We start from the raw sequence: 21824 nt of genomic DNA, 5'->3' as shown, positions 1-21824 counted from the left end.
CGTGAATAGGGGCGTGAAAATTTGGTTTGCTATAATTATCTATATAGATGTGCCTTAGCCTGACGGAAACGGAAAGTCATAAAATAAACATTTTGTTTAAATTGTCATCATCAAATTATGCATTAATTAATGCATACAGTGTTTTCTATAACGAAGTTTGATTTATTTCCTTACACTCTTATGCATTGCCCGTACAAGTAGTTTGAAGAAAATTTAAGACATGGTAGCATTCATGTCGATCAGCTTGAAGTATTCTGATACATGCACTTAATTTTAATTTACAATGTACACGTGTCTTGTAGCATCTTGAAAATGTTTTTTTTCTTCAGATTTTTGTATATCACCATGTTTATTGGTAACAATTCAATGACTTTTTTTTATATAAGACTGTACGATAGTTGAATATGCATATGTTTTATCCGAATATTGGAATGGAACTAATATTAAACCCTACTTTTGCTATAAGAATAAGACTGGTAAAAATCGTAGTTAAATAGTGGATGCAGTTGGGTAATGTAAAGTTCAAGCAGATACCGGTAATTTATGTAATTAAATGATCCCCAAAATAGATCTTTGCAAACTATATATACATTTGTAATTATATTAACACTCCATTACATTTCATTATAAGTAAGTAAGTAAGTAAATATTTTATTATAGTGACATGTGTATGTCATGAGTATAGCATGAATATATATAATAATACAGTGAGATGTTTTGCTCCGAGGCAGATGCGAAACATCGAGGTGTGAACAGGGCGAAACAGAATAGGTGCGAACCATCCCAAGTACCAATAATCGATGACGCATATTGCTTTATAAAAAACGCCACCTGGCGTTTATTTGTGCGTCCGGTTGTTTCATGTTGATGTATGTTCGTTTTACATTTATGTCTGTTGGTTTTACTTTTTGTGTTTGATTTGTATTTAGATATCTTTGGTTGATTTTATGTACATTTATTTTCCAAAGAAGACGGTTGCTTTTGCACTTATGGTCATTGATAATATTATTTTAGATTGCTGAATTTAGTTTATCGTTGATTTTTTAAAATTGCATTTTTTGCCCTTTCCGCTGCCCATATACCGGATCATGACCTGATATTATACCTACGCTGATGAACATTCCATTGGTTTAAATATGTGTTAACTGTTAAACTAATTCAATTCATTAATTTGTCATAGTACTAGAGGATATATATAGTCATCGAATAACAGATGAAAAAATTGTATAGTTAGAAGCGTTCTTCACCATTTTTCTCTGCATAATTTTGCAGTTCGTTTATTCCGAATTTCTCGTAGAATAATGCGGGTATTTTGAAAAATAATTTATAATTTCGGACAAGAGAATGATGGTTAAAACATAAATTCAAGCATTGAATCATTATTTTTATCAAGATGTGGTCTCATAAATGCAACTATGTGTGCATACAAATTGAGTAACGCACGTTATCGCTTTACGCATTGGCGCATTACTCAATTTGTATGCCACAGAGCTGCAATTATCAAACCACATCTTTCAAAAATAATAATGATTCAATGCGTAATGAAAACGTTAAAAAATTCAAATTTGTATGTTTCATTTACAGTGTCATTGGATCAGAGAATAACGACGTGAAGAACAATAAAAAAAAATCATCAAGAGGTAAGATCCTTAAGGAGTTGCTTTAGTTTTGTATTACTAGTAATTTATATTAAGTATTTTCTCTACCTTTTAATAAGTGTTGTCACCAAGTACCCGTTAACCGGTTGTCCGCCAAACAATATAAATATGGAATATCAAATCTAGCATTCGGTTACACGAATAAAAATTCGTGTACATTTCACATGCTCAATTTGTAAAAAAATATTTATAAATGGCACTAAATGTTACAACTTTTTGCTTATTTCAATTACCATTAGACTTTATCTCGTGATTTAAAATTAGGATAGATTAGTTTTAATTATTTTTCACTGTATATATAACTGATAGCTTTGATTGGCAGAAAGAATGCAAGAATTGAAGACCTACCTCATTTAGATAGAAGAATATTGAATTTCACAGGGTGCCGCTGTAAGCATAGAAAATAGAGCAAATTTAAAAGAACGGCGGATTAAAAATCCGTGAAATGTAAATTATGCGAATTGAAATTTATATGGGTGGGACTACAAACATGTTAAATTATGTAAAATTGAAACATTATTCGGAAACTAGCCATTTATTGGACATTCGCAAAAGCAACGAGAAATTACAGGCTATGCTATCTTTCTTGATTGTAACATGCATGTATAGGGGATTGAAAAGGATAATGTAATACTTATATAAACGAGAGCCATTGTCAAAATGGTAATTGGCGACTTCACATCTCTGTGAATTGCAAATGAAATTCAAAAACAGTACATTATTGTTTTATTTCTACCGATAAGTAAATGAAACTTGATAAATAATAGATATGGAACATTAACAAAAATTATCCGAGTAACTGAAAACTCGATCGGAAAGGTAAGCGAGTAACCGGTTACAAAAATCGTCCGATTTGACAAAATTTCTTTTAATGCTTTAACATACATTCAACTTTTTAATTATGGAGCTGTTAGTTAATATAATAATATTTTATGATATTGATATTTGAAGGCTACAATAACCTGAGTTACTGGAATTCAATTGACGATCTTTTGGATCAACAAAAACAAGTAAAATGAGAGAGAGAGAGAGAGAGAGAGAGAGAGAGAGAGAGAAAGAGAGAGAGAGAGACTTATTTATTTATTTGTATCTAATATAAAAAATGAAGCAAATCGAATAAAAAATTGAGTAAGATTCCATTTTCTTAAAGAGTAGAAAAGACGAAAAAATATTTTTCTGTCATTTTTCAAAAATCAATTAATATATAGTTTAAGAATTTTTTTTTACACTTTCTTTTCAGTTTCGGATAAAACGACCAACTACTGTGTATTAAAAAGAACCTGGGAATGATGTGCATATGTCCTGAAAAAACTTTTTATTAAACATTTTACTATTTTTCACTGATTTCAAATATATGTTTGTCCATGTACATGGTGTAGAAAGAAGGAATGACTCGTGTAGTTTTAATTCGATAAAGAGGAAGTTGATTGACAATACGATTTGGTAATTCTTATTAAGTTTTCTAAAAAAAGACGTGTTGAAGTGATTTTGATATGTAATAACTGATTTGTTACATTTTGTCCTTTGAAATAATACTGACGATTCAAAGCTGTAAAGTTTTTCTCACTAATTTTCAATGAATAATAATCCTGTACATGTAATATTCATTTGTGTTTGGTGTGTGTATATAATAAATGAAAGGAAAATTTTGATTTATTTATTAAGTGCCCCAAGACAACTAACATATATACATGTAATGCAGGGATATAGAAGAAAAGAACAGGAGTCGTATAGAGAGTTCGATTTTTTTACAGAATTGAATGTCCCTCTCTCTGACACTCATGTCTAACTTTGCGTGTCTGAGTATACTACAAATGCCGATAGATTCTTTATCTCTACTAGTTGTTGCAAACATTTTGGTCCAACTTTACATATTCTTTTCCTTGCTCATGTTTGCCAAGTATTTGTGATCTATCAATTTTCCTTCATATGGCCAAATAAAAAATATGAACAAGAGGCCCATGGGCCACATCGCTCACCTGAACAGCAGTTCCTCGTAACATTACATTTCGTAGCATATGCTTTTTCTATTTTAAACATTGAACCCCTTTCTGGGGACCCAGTATTGGTCCGAGGTTTATGGTTGCCTTGAACAACATAAATAGTAACATAGGAATGAAAATGTGTAGCACTGCAGTGGGACCGCACGTACACAGCCTGAAAAACTGAACGTAGAAGAGTTCCACTTCATGAGGAATAACTCTCAGACTGTACAGAACATCAAGAAAGAAAACTCTTGGTTCAACTACATTAGAGTTTACACAATTGAAGAATCCTTGCATAGTAATCTCACAAACTGTAGCATTATAGTTCTCGAGAAAAACTTTTTTAAAACATTTTCAATATATCTTTCTATGCTAAACTTTGAACCCCTCTTGGGGCCACAATATTAGTCCAGTGCTAAAGCTTTAATTATTTGAAATCTACATTATTTAAGGATGCTTGCATAGTAATCTCACAAGCTGAAGCATTATAGTTCCCTTGAAAAAGATTTTTCAACATTTTCCCTCTATATTTCTATGCTAAACTTTGAAAACCTCTCCGGGCCCCAGTATTAGATTGAGGTCACGGCTTTTATAATTTCGAATCTACACTATTTGAGGATGCTTACGTAGTTACTAGTATCTGACAAATTGATGCATTGTAGTTCTCGAAAAGAAGATTTTTAAACATTTTCCATATATACTTCTACATTAACTTAAAACCCATCTTGGGTCCCCAGTATTAGTCCAGGGGTCACTAATTTAAAACTGTCGAACCTTCATTATCCAAGGTTGTATGCATGATAGTAATCTCACAAATTGAAGCATTGAAGTTCTCTAGAAGAAGATTTTTTAACATGTTACCTTTATATTTCTATAATAAACTTTGACCCCCTCTTGGGGCCCCAGTATTGGTCCGGGGGTCACGATTTTACCAATTAGGAATGTACATAAGCGAAGGATGCATGCATAGAAATTCCACAAACTATAACATTGTAGTTCTTGAGAAGAACATTTTTAAACGTTTCCTTTATGTTTTTTAAAATGTTTAAATTTTGAACCCTTCTTGGTGCCCATCAATGGTCCGGGAGTTACGATTTTTACAAATTAGAATCTACATTATTTAAGGATGTACATGTATGCATAGTAATATCCCAAACAGTTGCATAATAGTTCTTGAGAAGAAGATTTTAAAACATTTTCCTAAGTATGTTAAAATCCAAACCCCTCCTGGGGCCCCACTTTTTGTTCGGGGGTCACGATTTTTACAATTTAGAATCTTCACTATATATACAACCTTTTGTGTAAATATTGGCATTTTTGGTGCAGTAGTTCTTGATAAGAAAATTTTTAAACATTTTTCATATGTAGTTCTATGTTAAACTTTGAACCCCGCCTTGGGCTGCAGTTTTTGTCTGAGGGTCACGATTTCTACAATTTAGAATCTTCATTATACATATCAAAGGCTGGAACGCCAACAAAGGCCTTGAGCTGACATTTTCTTTAAAATAGGTATCATTAATTTAAATTTCTGTACCAATAGTCGTATATTAAATAATATCAGACTAAAAATATTTTGTGTAACTATATTAGTGCATATTATAGTATTTATTGCCAAGCAGACAACATACAAATACACATAAAACATGAGTTCATCAACAAGATTTCACAATAGCCCTCGCCATGCACCGTCCTCGACCAGGGATCCCGCGAGATAGAGATCCGTGCACGTGCTGTCTGAGTTAGGTCGTACGTACAATAAGTCCATTAATACCACAATATGCAAGTATATTTTATATGCAATTTTAACATTACCATGTGATTGTATACTCAGTATATTTCCTTATAAAATACGTAGTGATGCATTTGTAATGAATCATAACTCATCATGGTTACAAAAATCGAAGAAATTTCAAAGTTCAAAAATAAATTATCTTCTTTCTGCTTTAAACACTCTTTGAGCAAATTTTACGGGTTCATCATTTGTATACGAGGGAAACACATTAACAATGTTTCCATAATTGTAATAAAACATACTTTTTTTAAAAAATTTAATTCCTGTGTGAAACAAGATTTTCTATGGTATGGTTGTTTATAAATAAACCCACACCACGTGCGTTGATCTGCCGTTCCTATAATGCTCAACCAAACTAGCTGCAATATTGCAACAAATCACGAGGTAAATTTATCGCTTACATTTATTTTGGAGACCGTGCCCGATAACAAATCAATTTACATATTAATTTTTATTTTTATCGGGCACGGTATACAACTTGAATGTAAGCGATAAACTAAAAAAATATTTAGTGAATTTTTACACCTTATCGTATTCATCCGTCATTTCTTGATTGAACAACCTTATATACTTATGCAATGAGTTGTCAATAATCAGGGAGATACAGTTGGGTTTTTTGGTGCACAATTAAGTTGAATAAATGGAACAAAAGTCATGAAAACATTTTCCCTATGTATTTCTATGTTTAACTTTGAACCCCGCCTGGGGGCCCAGTTTTGTTCCGGGTGGTCACGATTTTTACGCAGCAATGTTAAGGCGTCCCGATGCTAAAATACGGCTTGAAAATGATATTATTTAAATCATCGCAAAAAGACTTTGACCGGGGGTATTTCTTAAAATCTTTGTTACATTTATTGACACCAATGTTAATCATTATATTTGATGCATTTTTGTGACGTCATATGTACTTTGTAATCACGTGACGGGCGAATCCTAATATTGCAAATGATCTATTTAAATCGCATCGGCGCAGGTGATTAATGACATCAAATCATACATATTTTTAGGAAAAATCCTTTGTTAAGTCATATACTTTGAAGTTCTTGCTTGGGAAAGAAACAGATATTTCGTTAATGGAAGATATTTTTGAAACATTCCACAAAATCATCAAATTAATGCACATTTTTACTAATCAAAAGCGATTTACAAAAAATTGGGGTAAATGCGTAGGTTTCCGTAGCACGATTCACATTGGTACTTATATTCTCTAACAATTTTACGTAAAATATTCTAAAATTGTGTTGATCTTTCACCTGCGCCAAGATGGTTTTACATGCATTAAAATTTCTTCATTCGCTTGTTTACACGTAACAGGGAGAGTCTCCAAACCACTAGTTTATAAATAGTCTTTTACTTAAAACGAAGCTTTAAAACTGCCGACTATTTAATACAGGTTTTTAATATGAATGAATTCTGTACGTATAGCATTAACAGCAGCATCTATGTAAAGAAAATGTGCGGTATTATACTGGTTTGATATAATTCACTTAAACGTTAAGATACATTCCCTGAGAACTATCGACAGGAATGCAGATCGTGGCGTCAACGTTAATTATGACGTCATATCGTATGAGGTACTGACAAGTGACTTTTTACATATCGCTGTAAAATCCATCGGGAAGCCTTAACATGCCCGCGTACAATTTATAATCTTCACAATATATGCAAGCTATGTAAAAATTGGCATTTCTGGTGCAGTGGTTCTTGAGAAGAAGATTTTTTAAACATTTTCCTGTGTATTTCTTTGTTAACTTTGAACCCCGCCTGGGGCCCCAGTTTTGGTCCAGGGGTCACGATTTTTACAATTTACAATCTTCACTATATATACAAGCTTTTGTGTAAAAATTGGCATTTCTGGTGCAGTGGTTCTTGAGAAGAAGATTTTTAAAGACTTGCACCCTATACTCACTGTTTCGCAATTATCTCCCCTTTGAAAAAGGCTGTGACCTTTATTTTAACATTGATAATTCCCTTTCCATAAGGATGCTTTGTACTAAATTTAGTTAAATTTGGCCCAGTGGTTTTTGAGAAGAAGTTGAAAATGTGAAAACTTTACAGACTTTCGGTTCAGGTGAGCTAAAAACTATAGGATAGATTATATACTTGCTATACTATAATGGTTATCTTAGAAGATTCCACAATATTTGATGGTGATCATGTTGTATGGTAAAATCTGCAAGCCAACACTTGAAATCTAAGTTCTTTAACTATTTTCTAAGTATTGATTTACGTTCAATAAAATAATGATGAACTGTTTATCACTTTGTGCTGGTAAAAGCATTCCTGTGGTCGCCACTGAACTGAAGGCGACACAAAAGATGCATTTATCCATGTTGAGGAACGCGTGTGGCTGACAACATGATTTGGATTTGTGAAGTCTGCAGTGATTGGTGAAGAGGAATGAATGGCAACATTTGAACAGTTGTGTTGGTCTGGCGACTAGCTGTGCACAAATAAAACGTTTAACCTTCATAAAGAATTCCAACCAAACATATCATCGGGGAAAACACATCTATGTTGCCACGTGCATATGACAAGACGATGCACATTTGAAAGTTAGCAACTTTGACATGTGATTCCTTACAAGCTTGTAAACTTCTAACAGAAATATTTAACACTAGTAGAATCAGAAAAAAATGAAATTTTTCTCGTGCCAAAAATTTAGAAATAAACAGGCATGTTTTATTGCAAGTTTTACAATGTGGAATAAATCAATTTTTAATTCAAATTGAAAATTGTTTATTTTTTCAAATTATGTTAAAGAATAATCAATGTGACTGCGATTGACCTAATGCGACACTGCCAGATAACTAGTTATTTAATAAAAAAGCACCAGTGGTTGCTTTGTGTGACAAAACTAAATATATACGATATTGATGAAACCAGCAGGAGACATGCTAATGATGCACATCTAAAGACTTGTTATCCTATTCAGAATAAGCTGGTTTCGTAACATTGATCTGTAGTCCGTTACATGGTGACTTTCGTCTGATCACAGTTGACTTATGCATAAATAAAGGTAACTCGATATATATATATACAAAAATGTGCTTTTATTCAAAATAATACGTCGTTCTACTACAGAAGTAGTACACTTTACTTTGAAATAATACATAAATACTCTAATGGAAATGAGTTTCCAATCTTAAAACTAAATCATGTAGTTATATGCACAATGAAAACCTTTACTAAATGTGAGAGCATATTCATGATATAAATACTTAAGTAACTTGTATTTTATACCGTTGTATTTTTTTCTTTAGGCCTTTTTGTATGAATGTGTAGTATGAATGTCTGTTTAGTCTCCATATCAGATCATGGTTGATACAATCAAAATTGCAACAGTAAACTGTCAAGGACTCGGTACTCCATCCAAAAGAAAGACAAGATGTGTTGAATTTTTACAAATCTAAAGAGTATTCAATTATATGCTTTCAGGACACCCATTTTACGTCCGATATTGAGACTATTGTTGAAACTCAATGGGGTTATAGGTGCATTTTTAATTCTCTCTGTTCAAATTCACGAGGGGTTGCTGTTTTTTTTAACAATAATTTTGAATTAAAGTTACATAAAGAAATGAAAGACAGTAATGGCAATTTATTGGCTTTGGATTTAAGTATTGATGACAATAGAGTTACAATGATTAATATTTATGGTCCCAACACTGACTGTCCAGATTTTTTTGAAGAAGTACGTGAATGTTTTTTAGAGTTTGACAATTACTATTATATTCTTTGTGGTGATTTCAATATAGCCCTCAATCAAACTCTTGACACTCAGAATTATTCACATGTTAATAATCCAAAAGCTAAAGAAAAATTGCTAGAAATTATGAGCGACTTATGTCTGATTGACTACTATCGTATTCTTAACCCTGATAAAAAAGCTTACACATGGAGAAAGAGAAATCCATTAAAACAAGGGAGACTTGACTATATATTGATTTCAGAAAATCTTTCAAATATTGTTGAGAATGTCTCGATCAAATCTGGGTATAGGTCAGACCACTCTGCTGTTGTATTTGAATTTAAATTTAATACTTTTTTAAGAGGTAGAGGGCTATGGAAATTTAACAATAATTTACTTCGGGATAGAACTTATGTTGAAAAAGTTAAAGAAGTCATTCAGTCAGTTAAAGATCAATATAAAAACTCCATAGATGAGTCTGCATTTTTGGAAATTCTTCTCATGGAAATAAGGGGCTTGACAATTTCTTATTCATCTTATAGGAAGAAGAACAATGACAAGATAGAAAAGCAACTGATATCAGATATTAATGAGCTAGAAAATAGTAATGTAGTTGATCTTTCATTGTTAGAGGAAAAACAAGCAGCTCTTGAAAATTTCAGAAAAGAAAAATTACGAGGACACTTTATACGCTCTCGTGCAAAATGGGTAGATGAAGGAGAAAAACCTACTAAATATTTCTGTCATTTAGAGTCAAGAAATTTTCTTAATAAAATTATTTAAAAAGTTGTAGTATCAGAAGAGAAGACTTTATATAATCAGTTAGAAATCATGGATGAGGTGAAAGCTTATTATGAGAATCTTTTTAAAAATGCAGATTATGAGCTTTCTGATATAGATTTAGAATCAACTATCCAGCCTCATAATATTTCAAAATTAGATAAATCAACATCTAAAATTTTAGATAAAAACTTCAGTGAAGGTGAAATATTAAGTGTTTTAAAAAGCATGAAAAATAACAAGTCGCCTGGAAGTGATGGTTTCACAGCTGAATTTTATAAGTTCTTTTGGGCTGTTCTTAAAAACTATATAACAAAAGCAATTAACCAAATATTTTTACGTGGAGAATTGCCAGTGTCTCAGAGGTTAGGAGTTATATCATGCCTACCTAAAGGTGACAAACCTAGACAATTCCTAAAAAATTGGCGACCAATTACACTATTGAATGTTTTTTACAAGTTAATATCTGGATGTGTCAGTCTTAGGATAAAATCTACTCTTGATTTACTTATTTCTAATACTCAGACTGGTTTCATACAGGGTAGATACATTGGTGAAAATACACGATTTATTTATGATCTTATGTCTTATACAGAAGTCAAGAATATCCCTGGATTACTCATGCTTATTGACTTTGAAAAAGTTTTCGATTCAATTTCATGGTCATTTATTTATAAGGTGTTACTTTTTTTTGGATTCGGAAATCATATCATCAAATGGGTAAAAATTCTCAATACAAATTTTAAAGCGGCTATTCTCCAAAGCGGCTTTCTGTCGCAACAGTTTGAAATACAGCGAGGATGTCGTCAGGGTGACCCTGTAGCCCCATATCTTTTCATTCTTTGTGCTGAAATATTGGCTATACTAATTAAACAAAATAAAGATATTAGAGGCATTTTTGTGTATGATAGAGAACATAAAAAATCCCAGTATGCAGATGATACATCCCTTATTCTTGACGGTTCTGCTTCATCTTTATTTAATGCTCTCGAAACTTTAGAATTATTTTCAAAAATATCGGGGTTGAAAGTTAATAGCTCAAAAACAAAAATTATATGGTTTGGCTCAAAAAAAATTTCATCTGAAGTCTTTCATCACTCTAGATGGAAATTAGATTGGGGAGCCACTGAATTTGTATTATTAGGTATTCATTTTTCTGTTGACTTGGAACAAATTCCAGAATTAAATTATAATATCCAAAAATCCCTGCACTCATCCAACAATGGGAAAGGCGAATTCTTACTCCCATAGGAAGACTTACTGTACTTAAGAGTCTTATTATTCCAAAAATAAACCATTTACTTATTTCATTACCAAATCCAAGAATAGAAACAATTAATTTTTTGAACAATGATTTTTTTTAGATTTATTTGGAAATCCAAGTGTGATAAAATTAAACGCTCAGTCGTGACACAAAACCTCTTTGCAGGAGGCTTGAATATGGTGAACTTGAATAATTTTATAATTTCTTTAAAGTGCTCCTGGATACAAAGACTAGTGCAGGGGGGACAATCTTGGTTGAGTATTTTTAAAGCAGTGTTTGGAGATATTGTGTCTGGATTTTTGGATTTTGGTGATGCTTTTATTGAAAATCTTTTGAACAACTGTACCAACACTTTTTGGAGAGATGTTCTGAAGTCATGGCTTATTGTATTGAATACACATTTTAACCAAAGTCGAATTTTAAATGATAACATAACATATGCTCCAGTTTGGTTTAATTCTAAAATTAAGGTGGATAAAAAGCCTGTGTTTTACAGAGAATGGTACAGAAGAGGTGTTAAAATTGTGAAAGACTTTTTATATGAAAATGGATCATTTCTATCAAAATCTGATTTTGAAAAGAAATTCAATTTTGAAATATGTTTTATGCAATACAACAGTATGATTAGTGCTGTAGCAAAGTTTGTAAAAGGTTCAAAGTTCTGTAAGGAAACCTACAGCCATAGCATTGGTCCTTTTGTTCCTTATCATTGTGTTGAAATTCTTTTATACAAGAAATGTACCAAGCATATTTACAAATTAATTAATACTAATACAGTAGGTATTTTACCAACATCAATTAGAAGATGGAATTCCACTATTGTACAAAGAGGATATCCTGAATTAATTTTACAGGATGTGTTTAAAATATGTTTCAAGGTCACTAAAGACTCTTCTATACAATGGTTACATTATAGAACATTACATAGACTTCTCCCAGTTAAAGCTTACTTGAAAAAGTTAAAATTAGTTGTGAATGACACTTGTACTTTCTGCAAGAGTGAAGTTGAAACCATTGAACATATTTTCACATCTTGTCCTACTGTACTTGCTATCTGGAATAGTTTGAGTATGCATATTTACAATACTGTCTCAAAGAGAGTTGGTTTTAATGTAATCAATGTATTATTCGGAGAGGCTCCTCTCTCAAAGTCAAATTTAGTCATTAATTTTCTAATTTTATTTACCAAACAGTATATTTTTCAATGTCTTTGTAATAAAAAAAACCCCAAACATTGCTGGACTAATGTGTCATTTACTTTATAGATATGAAATTGAAAGTTGTCTAGCAATTAGAAATTCTTCTTTTTACAAACATAATACAATATGGTCTGAATGGAAAAATCTTTTCTGTGATGTTTAATATATACAAGATCTAGAGCAGAAGTCATATAGTTTTTTTTCCTGATTGTATCAACTTTATAGTATAATTACTTATAATCTATGATATGTGTGTTTGTGTATGTATGAATGTGAAAAATGTAATTACAAAAAATTGCAAATAAAAAAAAAAATACTTAAGTAACCATTCACATCATATGTGTTCTTTAAAACACAACAGTTACATATGGTTGTTTTAACTTTTTGGAAATATTACTTATATGGTAAGTAACCAAAATCTATCATTAACCTCGTTGATTCCTAAAAAGTGTGATCAAGAGAGAACAATAAACGTTTCCACTGTTTTCAGTGTTTCTTAAGCTGGCTTATTTTCATGCCATGACATTTCAGGTATTTTTTAAAACCAGGAAAATTGAAGGGTGACTTCTCAAAACAAGTACTTTTGAAATAGCTGGGGTTTATTAATAAAATAGAAACTTGCAGCCATGTTCAAATTTTTTCAGCAACTGACCTTAAATTCTTGTCCGATACGTGCAAGATATGATACAAAGCCTCGTGGTTTAAAAAAAATTATTCTTACTAAATTTCAATGTTAAACTTGGGAAATTTCTATGCACATCTTTACATCATTCAATCTGATGGATTATTCATTTTTTAAAATTCACTTATAATTAAAAATTATATATCATATATGCACATGCAATATGAAAGTTAAGAAATTTTCTTGCAAAAAAACATCAAGACTCGGAGCCCAATTCCAAATACATATATGTTATATGAAATCCTATAAGAGAGACAAGAACTAGAGGCTGGATTCTCACCCCACCATGCCCCCTTCTCCTGCCCAAAGAATATCAGGACACTTGGGGAGGGTACAGGGGTACAAACATATGGTCTTGAAAGGTAAAGTGACAACAAAGTCTCTGACAAAAGTTGTTACATAAACCATGATTATCACAGCTAAATAAGTCAAATTCACTTCATAAATAAAAGACTCAGAATTTCATCTTTTCCATTTGCTGTAGATACTACACAATGGGAAAAAATGATCTGTCTTGGGGGATTTTGCTGTGTTAATCTATTAAGCATTCTTTGTTCCTACGGAATTTTAATTGAAAACAAAAACAAACAAGAGGCCCATGGGTCACATCGCTCACCTGAGCAACAACGGCTTTATATGAGTGTACAAAGGATATTGTGCCATATGGCCCCTCGGTAGAAAAACAAATTAAAGAATACTATAAAATAAACTGTATCCAAACTTTACACTTATTTTCCTACACTTAATCTTTGACATTGTACCCTTATGAAATACCATTTTTACCAAAAAAAAAAAAAAAAGAGCCTATGCAAGATATAAAATAAATTTTTGGTAGGGGTACACTGTTAACTCCAACTCCCTTTATTTTAGTTCTGCCCCCTCACAATAAATCGATCACACTTTATATGAGAATATGCATATATATAGGTACATATTCATCTTCAACTACATTGTACTAGCTAGTTATTGTATTTTATTTAAAAAAAAATTCTACATTTGAAAGAAAAAAACTGTACCTCAAGGCGCTCAAATCAAGAACATTCAAAAATTTGATTGGTCTTTCACATTATAAACGATTGGTGTTTACAAGGCGTGAACTCGTGCGACGTTTTATAACCTTACTCACTTGATCGATGAATACACTTGATTGAAAAATGTTATCATGTGATATGTTAAAGAGCTATTACATGTATAATCAATGCATAGGCGTCGGAACTGGGTGGAGGGAGGGGGGTCCCCCACCCACACTTTTTTTTGGCAAAGTCAGACATAGCCGTATTCAAGATCTTTTTCTTTTTTGCTTGTCAAGATTTCTGATAAGGTCTATCCAACCCCCCCCCCCCCCCAATGAGCTTCATACTGCAATGTATTGACAGGCATTTCGCTCTATTTTACCAAGGCCCGTCCTTTATTTTCATCTTTATTCAAAATCAACATTAACAAATGGCTACAAATCAAGATGATTTTCCACTGTATTTTTTTGGTTAAGAATAGCGACAATACATTTATTCCCGTAACAGCAATGTTTTAAACTATTTTAAAGAGGTCGTTTTTATTTAATTGTGTCTGAAAAACCAACAAAGTTGGTGTAGATTCATCGTATAAGGAGAGGGCTCCAAAAAGTTGTTACAGCATATCATCCTTCTAATTTTTCTGTACAAATATTTAACGTTTAGTGAGACATTTCTAGTGATAAATCGAAATTACAGCGTCAATCGCAGAATTATAAGTAAGATACAGAACTCACAATTCTGCTTGGTTTGAGTCAATTTTTTGTTCACAAGAGTTAATTACATTCAACTTAAGATTTTTATACTTGGTATTTCCTATTCAGAATGAACAAAAGCATGGCCTCAGTTCTGTGAGTAAAACTCTGTACCTTGCTTATAATTTCGAAACTTGACACAGTTGAATATTGTTTGTAAAGAGAAAATTTTAAACTGTTAAAACAGAAGAAACCTGCACTTACACAAAGATAGAGCACAATTTATTTTTCATAATATTTATACTTATATTTTTCTAGCAGCAGAAACAATCTCCGTTTAGACTGAAAATGCACAGCATCTTAACAAAGCACATTGCATTATAATCAACCATTACGTAGAGATCGTACAGAATTACCAATAGATGGTATATTATTTATAATATAATATGTTGTAAGTGCATCAGATTTTGCTCAATTTGCCCAGGTAAACAATTAACTGTCTGATTTACTGAAGTATATATTTCATTCGATACGAAAAAATTCCAAAATACAGGCGATATTTCCCCTCAAGTTATAATGCATAAACGAAATTCAAAACAACGTAAAACCACAGTCACGAGTGAAAATGTAAACGCACTGAAAGATTTAACCTCAATACACTTCACGAAATCGGCACAAATATGTTTAGCATGTTTCAAGTATCCCTTCGCACGTAAACTGTTGCACAGCAAGCAAATGCATCTTTGTCAGTTTGACCCGTTTGTCATGCGTCAACATTCAAACATTGCTGCTTTATACAAAGAACTTTCGTTTTTTATATGGAATACCGAACCTGAAGTTATAAACTGATTGACAGCGATTATCTCCATTTTTATTTTCGTAAATTGCTCAAATTTAAAACAGAATTCGCCAATAATTTTTGCAATTTATATTTTCCTTTCCATAAGGATTATTTATGCAAAATTACGTTGAATTTGACTTCTTGAGATGAAGATTTCTTAAATGCACCCCCCTTTTTCTACATTTTCGAGATTTTCTCCGTTTTAAATAAAGATCGGTGTTTCATTTCTGCAATTCATAATCACCTTTCTATAGGGATGCTTTGTGCCAAATTTGGTTGAAATTGGAATAGAGGTTTTAGAGAAGAAGTTCAAAATGTGAAAAGTTTACAGACGGACAGACAGACGTACAGACGGACGGACAGACGGACGACGGACAAAATGTGATCAGAATAGCTCACTTGAGCTTTCAGCTCAGGTGAGCTAAAAAGCTTGGTGGTGCTATCATGTGAGAAAGGCATTTCCTATACAATTCCAGTTATATAGATGAATAACAACACAAAAATGAAAAAAAAATCACGGCAAAAATTTGAAGCAGTTGTACAATATACATCTTTGGCACATTAAAAACGTAATTCTCCACTGAGGTCTTCCACACTCTACAACCTGTCTTCAAGATTTCAACTGCTTCTAATTCGCTATCATGTAATACACACCAAAGACCTGCTTCCATGTATAAATATGAATATGCATCAACCTTACATAATATTAGTAGTAGTAAAAATTAATTCCACAATTACTCTTACTTTTACTTTTTCTCTGAATATGTCTACGAATCAATGAATGAGCAATATTTTTCTGCCCACAGTCTCCAACATATACAGTTTAAACATTATAAAAAGAACCCCCTCCCATCTTCTTTAAAAAAAACTTGCTTAAAATGCTCAAATCTCAGCGTTGATAAAGAGACAATGCTGACAAAGTGCATCTCGGGTCCATCATATATGCCCTCTATTCAACTTCAGTCTTTGCTTTAAGGTGTTTCGTCTATCCAATGTCCTCACTTGTAAATATGGTAAGTAAACGACACCACTAGGTCATATCATTTTTTTTTTTAAAAGTTTTCAAAATTACAAAAATGCCTTTAACTCGAAAAACTCTTTTTGTTTGCTTTTAACCACAGTGGTATAATGCTATTGAGGCTTTAATAACAAGTGCACCCCTCGCGAAATGAAAATTAATGAATTATTTAGTAATAAACATGTAATTGAAGAGACCAAATTTTTAACTTGTTAAAAACAACTTTGATATGATCTGAAATTTGTCTTAAACAAATTTCAGATCATTTAACGTAAACGACAAAGTCCGTCTCTGAAAAAGATTTTAACCCGTGCCAAATTTGAAAATATCGAAGAAACACCAGATGTGCGTAAATGCCAGAAGCCAAGATGTGCAACCTGCCCTTACCTACAAGAAGGCCACCAATTCAAGTTCAAAAACGGCAGAAATTTTAATATACATTCTTCAATTACATGTGAAAGTTCCAATCTAATCTACGTTATAACATGTGCAGGATGTGGAGAAAACTATATTGGTCAAACCGGGGATACCCTCAGACATCGAATGACCGTTCACCGACAACAAATTCGTGAAACAAAATACCAGTGCACGGCTGTTAGCGGACATCTCAGAAACTGTGCCAAGAACATTTTTCCAAACTTTACAGTGTGTCCTATCTATAAATTTTATAAAGCAACAACCGAAAAAGAGCGTGAAACAAAAGAAAAACATTTCATTTCATTATATAAACCAAAACTGAATGCATTATAATTATGAATGTTTGAATATATTTTATGTTTTTCTTGTACAATTATAGAATATTTGAATATATTATATGTTTTTACCGTACTATTACAAAACGCTTATACTATGACGTCATAATGAACACTGAAAAGCGCAACATATACTTGATGTTATATAACGTCACAATGATCATTTGAAATGTATGTATCTTATGTATCTATGGTGATTGTTCAAAAGTCCTGAAGATTGTAATGAAACAAGTAGAGCTTTGAATCGGCTTTCTGTTATTTTTTATTATTTATTACTTGTGTGGATTAACTTTACTCATTTTGGATTTATATATATATATATATATATATATATATATATATATATATATATATATATATATATATATATATATATATATATATATATATATATATATATATATCCAAGAAAAATGGCTCCAACATATGCTACTCTTACATTAGGATACCTTGAAGAGAAAATGTATAAAGAAATTAATAGATTATTTAACGAAGAGACGGAAATGTATATAACAAAGTACTGGAAAAGGTACCTGGACGACTGTTTTATTGTTTGGAATTCCGGAGACAACAATCTGTCAGTTTTTAAAAATATATTGAATGAACTTAATCCAGATATCAAATTTACAGCGGACGAAAGCCTGAATAGAATTTCATTTTTAGATATTTTGTTGACCAAACAAGACGAAGTCATTATGACGGATGTATACTACAAACCTACGGATACTCATCAGTATTTACACTTCAACTCATGTCATCAACGACATACGAAAAGAGCAATACCGTATAACCTGTCTAGACGAATATGCACAATCGTTAACGACGAGTCTGTCAAAATACAGAGATTACAGGAATTAAAAAAGTATCTAAAGAAACAAATTTATCCGGATAAAATTATTGACGATGCTATTGAAAAAACCATGAAATTAGACAGAAAGAAGATCCTCAATCCCGTTCAAAACAACAGTAAAAAATCGAAGATATTACCACTGGTTACCACCCATAATCCCAGAAATACAAATATCGCCCCAATTGTTCACCATCTGAACGACGTCTTGAAGACTGATGAAACAATGGCGAAGATATTTAAAAAACAAAAATTTATAAACAGCAAAAGACAGCCGAAGAATCTTCGACGCATCCTTACTAAATCCAATTTCGAAGAAAAATCGGAGTTTAAAGTTACTAAATGCCAGGATTCGCGATGTGGAACTTGTCCCTATATCAAACAAGGACATCATTTCAATTTTGGTGGGAAACAGTTTATCGTTAACAACAACATGTCGTGTCAAACCAGAAATCTATTATATGTAATCACGTGCTCAGGTTGCGGGGAACTATATATTGGAGAAACGGGAAGTACCTTACGGAAAAGAATCCGAATTCACAAACAGCACATCAACCAACCGGAATACCGCAAACTAAAAGTTAGTGAACACCTGGACCTGTGCGGAAAAAAATCATTTACTGTTTTTCCGTTCTATAAAATGTACAATTCTAACACTGTTGAAAGGCGTGATAAAGAAAAACATTTTATAAGAACTTTTAAACCTAAATTGAATAGCTTAATGTAACCTCTGAGTATTCTATATGTTTTATTCATGTTTTAACCGTGTTATATAATCTGTTATTATTAGTATTTTAATATTTAAAAATACGGGGAAATATGACGTCATTCAGAGACTTGAAGACGCCGTTACATCTGAAGAAAATGAAAGCGCTTATGTTTTACTCGATCTTTGTGTTTTCATTTATTTAAGTTTTATATATATATATATATATATATATATATATATATATATATATATATATATATATATATATATATATATATATATATATATATATATATATATATATAAAATCCCCTTAAAAGCCTTTTACTTATTATTTTCTGAAAATCTGTAATTTTACCCTTTGTACAAATTTGGATTTTTGCTACCGTCTGGATCATGCGGAATAGTGGTGCATATACATGTACGACACCTGTGAACTGGTTATCCGATTTGTATGCAAACTGTCTATAAAATTACGGATATGTATGAAGCACATCTGAGTATTCCGGATGGATACATAAAGCACCCTGAAAATTGTTCCAATGAACGAAATTCCGCAAGAAATAGCTCTTTGGCAATCTGAAATGTTAAATATGCATTCCATTTATGTGAAATAGATTGTTGCATTTATTAGCAGTCCTGAAAGAATGCATAATTTGATGAAAAAGAGCAATTACTTAGCTAAGATAAATTAAGCAAAATTTAGTTGTAGCTAGAACACACTAATACTGTTCTTTCTTATTCTTTAGTAATGTTTTCATTCTTTCTTACCTTATCTTGTTCGGTAGACCTAGTGTTCACATGTTCCTTTTCCCTATTGCAAGCGCCTAATCTACTGTTTAGATGGTATCTTACATTTCCATCTTTTTCAAACTCAATTTATTTGGTATTTATAATAATAAAATAATATCGAACGGTCAGTCTCTATCTGAAAATGGATATTTCAAGAGCTGTCCAAAGTTTCACCAAGACCCAGTATACATGATCTCAGCAGGGTTTTGACATTTTAGATTCATCCAATTTTGAGAATCATTTCCTAAAAGCTTAGATGATCTCCACTTTTTTTTAACCATGCATACGTGTATTTACAGTATGTATGGAGCTATTCCCACAACTTGTTTATCATGAAATTATCAGACTATCAAGTCAAACAAGAGAGATTTATTACACAAAACTAATAATCATAATATGAAATCCCACACCCTGGGTTTTTATAACTTTATTTTACAAACACAATTATCCAATATCAGTGCTAAGTTTAAACCCAACTAATATCTTCAGAGGTATACAACACATACAGGCAGACAGAAAAAAAATTAACTTTTTGCTAGATATTTACAAAGGAGGCAATTTCGAAATCAAATCTGCAGCCTTCATAATTAACTCTTTCCAAAGCTAAGAGAAACATTTAGTGATTTGAACAAATACAAGTACCGTCAAATGAGTATATGCTTGAAATCATCCCTACTTATAAAAAACCAAAAACAGGATTACTTTTCACGCAATAAATCCAACAAAACATATAATTTCATGTAAAGAAGTCTGAGTATTTCATTCAGAACAACCACAGTATTTCTTTTTAATAGAGCAAAGTTTATTTAGTATGTATCAATACGTTTAGTATCTTATTTCAATGAGCTTTTCCCTAATTAACAAGCTGAAAGAAAAGCTGTCAGCATTTGAAATTTTCTCCCAATTTAAGCATTTCAAACTGTATTCCTTCAATGTGTAATTTTTAACCCATAAATCTATTCTGTAATGCATATCATTATAATAGTATCTGAAATATGCAAGTTAAACGCATTTATTTTTTTGTAAATCGCAACAGGACTTGTACATGTAATATTTTCTATCAAACTGTGTTATCCTTATTTCGCAGTAAGAAAAGCCTAGCGTTTAAGGTGCATCGACTTCAAACATTTTTTTTCCACAATAAGGAACACACGCATTATCAATAAATTGAAGTCCAGTTTGCGCTCAGAACAATTTCCTAACAGAGTCATTGGTATTTTCTTTCCGAAATGATGCTTAATTTAGCTAGCTACTTGAGACTTACACACGATCTTATTCTGAATGGGAACATTTTTCAGAATATATTGTGGACAATCTATTCATCTTCAAAGAACCCTTGGCTTGCTGAAAACAGCAGCAGTCATTATTACCATATGCCTTAAAAATAGATATATATTTTTTAAAACATTATCGTTATGTACGTAATTCACAGAAATTTCAATTCTGTGACATTTTCTGTAGCAGTGCTTGTCATTGAATGACAAGAATGGATGCATTCGAAACAGTCGTATTGAATAAATTTCCTGAATTTTAATTGAATTATGAAACCTTAAAATGAATATTCCATTATACATGAAACTATGTTAATGTATTCATGCATTTGTTCAACATTCACTCTAACATATCATATTGTCAAAAGTTAACTAAGTAGGATGTGTAGAACTGTATTGTATTTCTAGTTCACACTGCGTCTAGTGACTTGACTGATGTCATGCAAGGATATCTAATTACTCATAAAATTTCTGTTTTGAATCACTCATCACTCATCAATCTTTTGTTTAGTACATGCTGCAAACATTGACCCTTGTCAAATATCACTGACCTTGAACTTGCTCAAATTACCTTAAATCATGACACACCCTCTGGTCATAAGCAATCTTTCTGTTAAGTAAAGAACTTTCAATGATTTATAATACATCGGACACAAAGTTTGAACTTTTCCTTCCAGTGACCTAAAACTTGTCCAAATAAGCTTGATTTTTATGACACAACCTCGAGTCATAAGCAATCTTTGTGTAAAGTAAGAACTTCCAATGTTTTCCGTAAGAAAGATATAGACCGGACATACATTTTGTACTTTTTCTTCGAGTGACCTGGAAGTTGCTTAAAT

General features: G+C 31.8%; 1 protein-coding gene across 1 annotated transcript in view; it reads left to right on the top strand.

Moving 5' to 3' along the window:
• LOC128168852 (uncharacterized) overlaps positions 1–3307 on the top strand; it is a 58563-nt gene extending 55256 nt beyond the window's left edge. Inside the window, 3 exon segments of the mRNA XM_052835013.1 lie at positions 1585–1640; positions 2610–2668; positions 2899–3307. Of these exon segments, the coding sequence (XP_052690973.1) occupies positions 1585–1640; positions 2610–2668; positions 2899–2931 (148 nt within the window). The 3' untranslated portion in view covers positions 2932–3307.
• Positions 3308–21824: the final 18517 nt, after the last annotated feature.

The sequence above is a fragment of the Crassostrea angulata genome, chromosome 1 (assembly GCF_025612915.1).
Source record: "Crassostrea angulata isolate pt1a10 chromosome 1, ASM2561291v2, whole genome shotgun sequence".
Classification (NCBI taxonomy): domain Eukaryota; kingdom Metazoa; phylum Mollusca; class Bivalvia; order Ostreida; family Ostreidae; genus Magallana; species Magallana angulata.
This window is presented reverse-complemented; position numbering and strand designations above follow the sequence as displayed.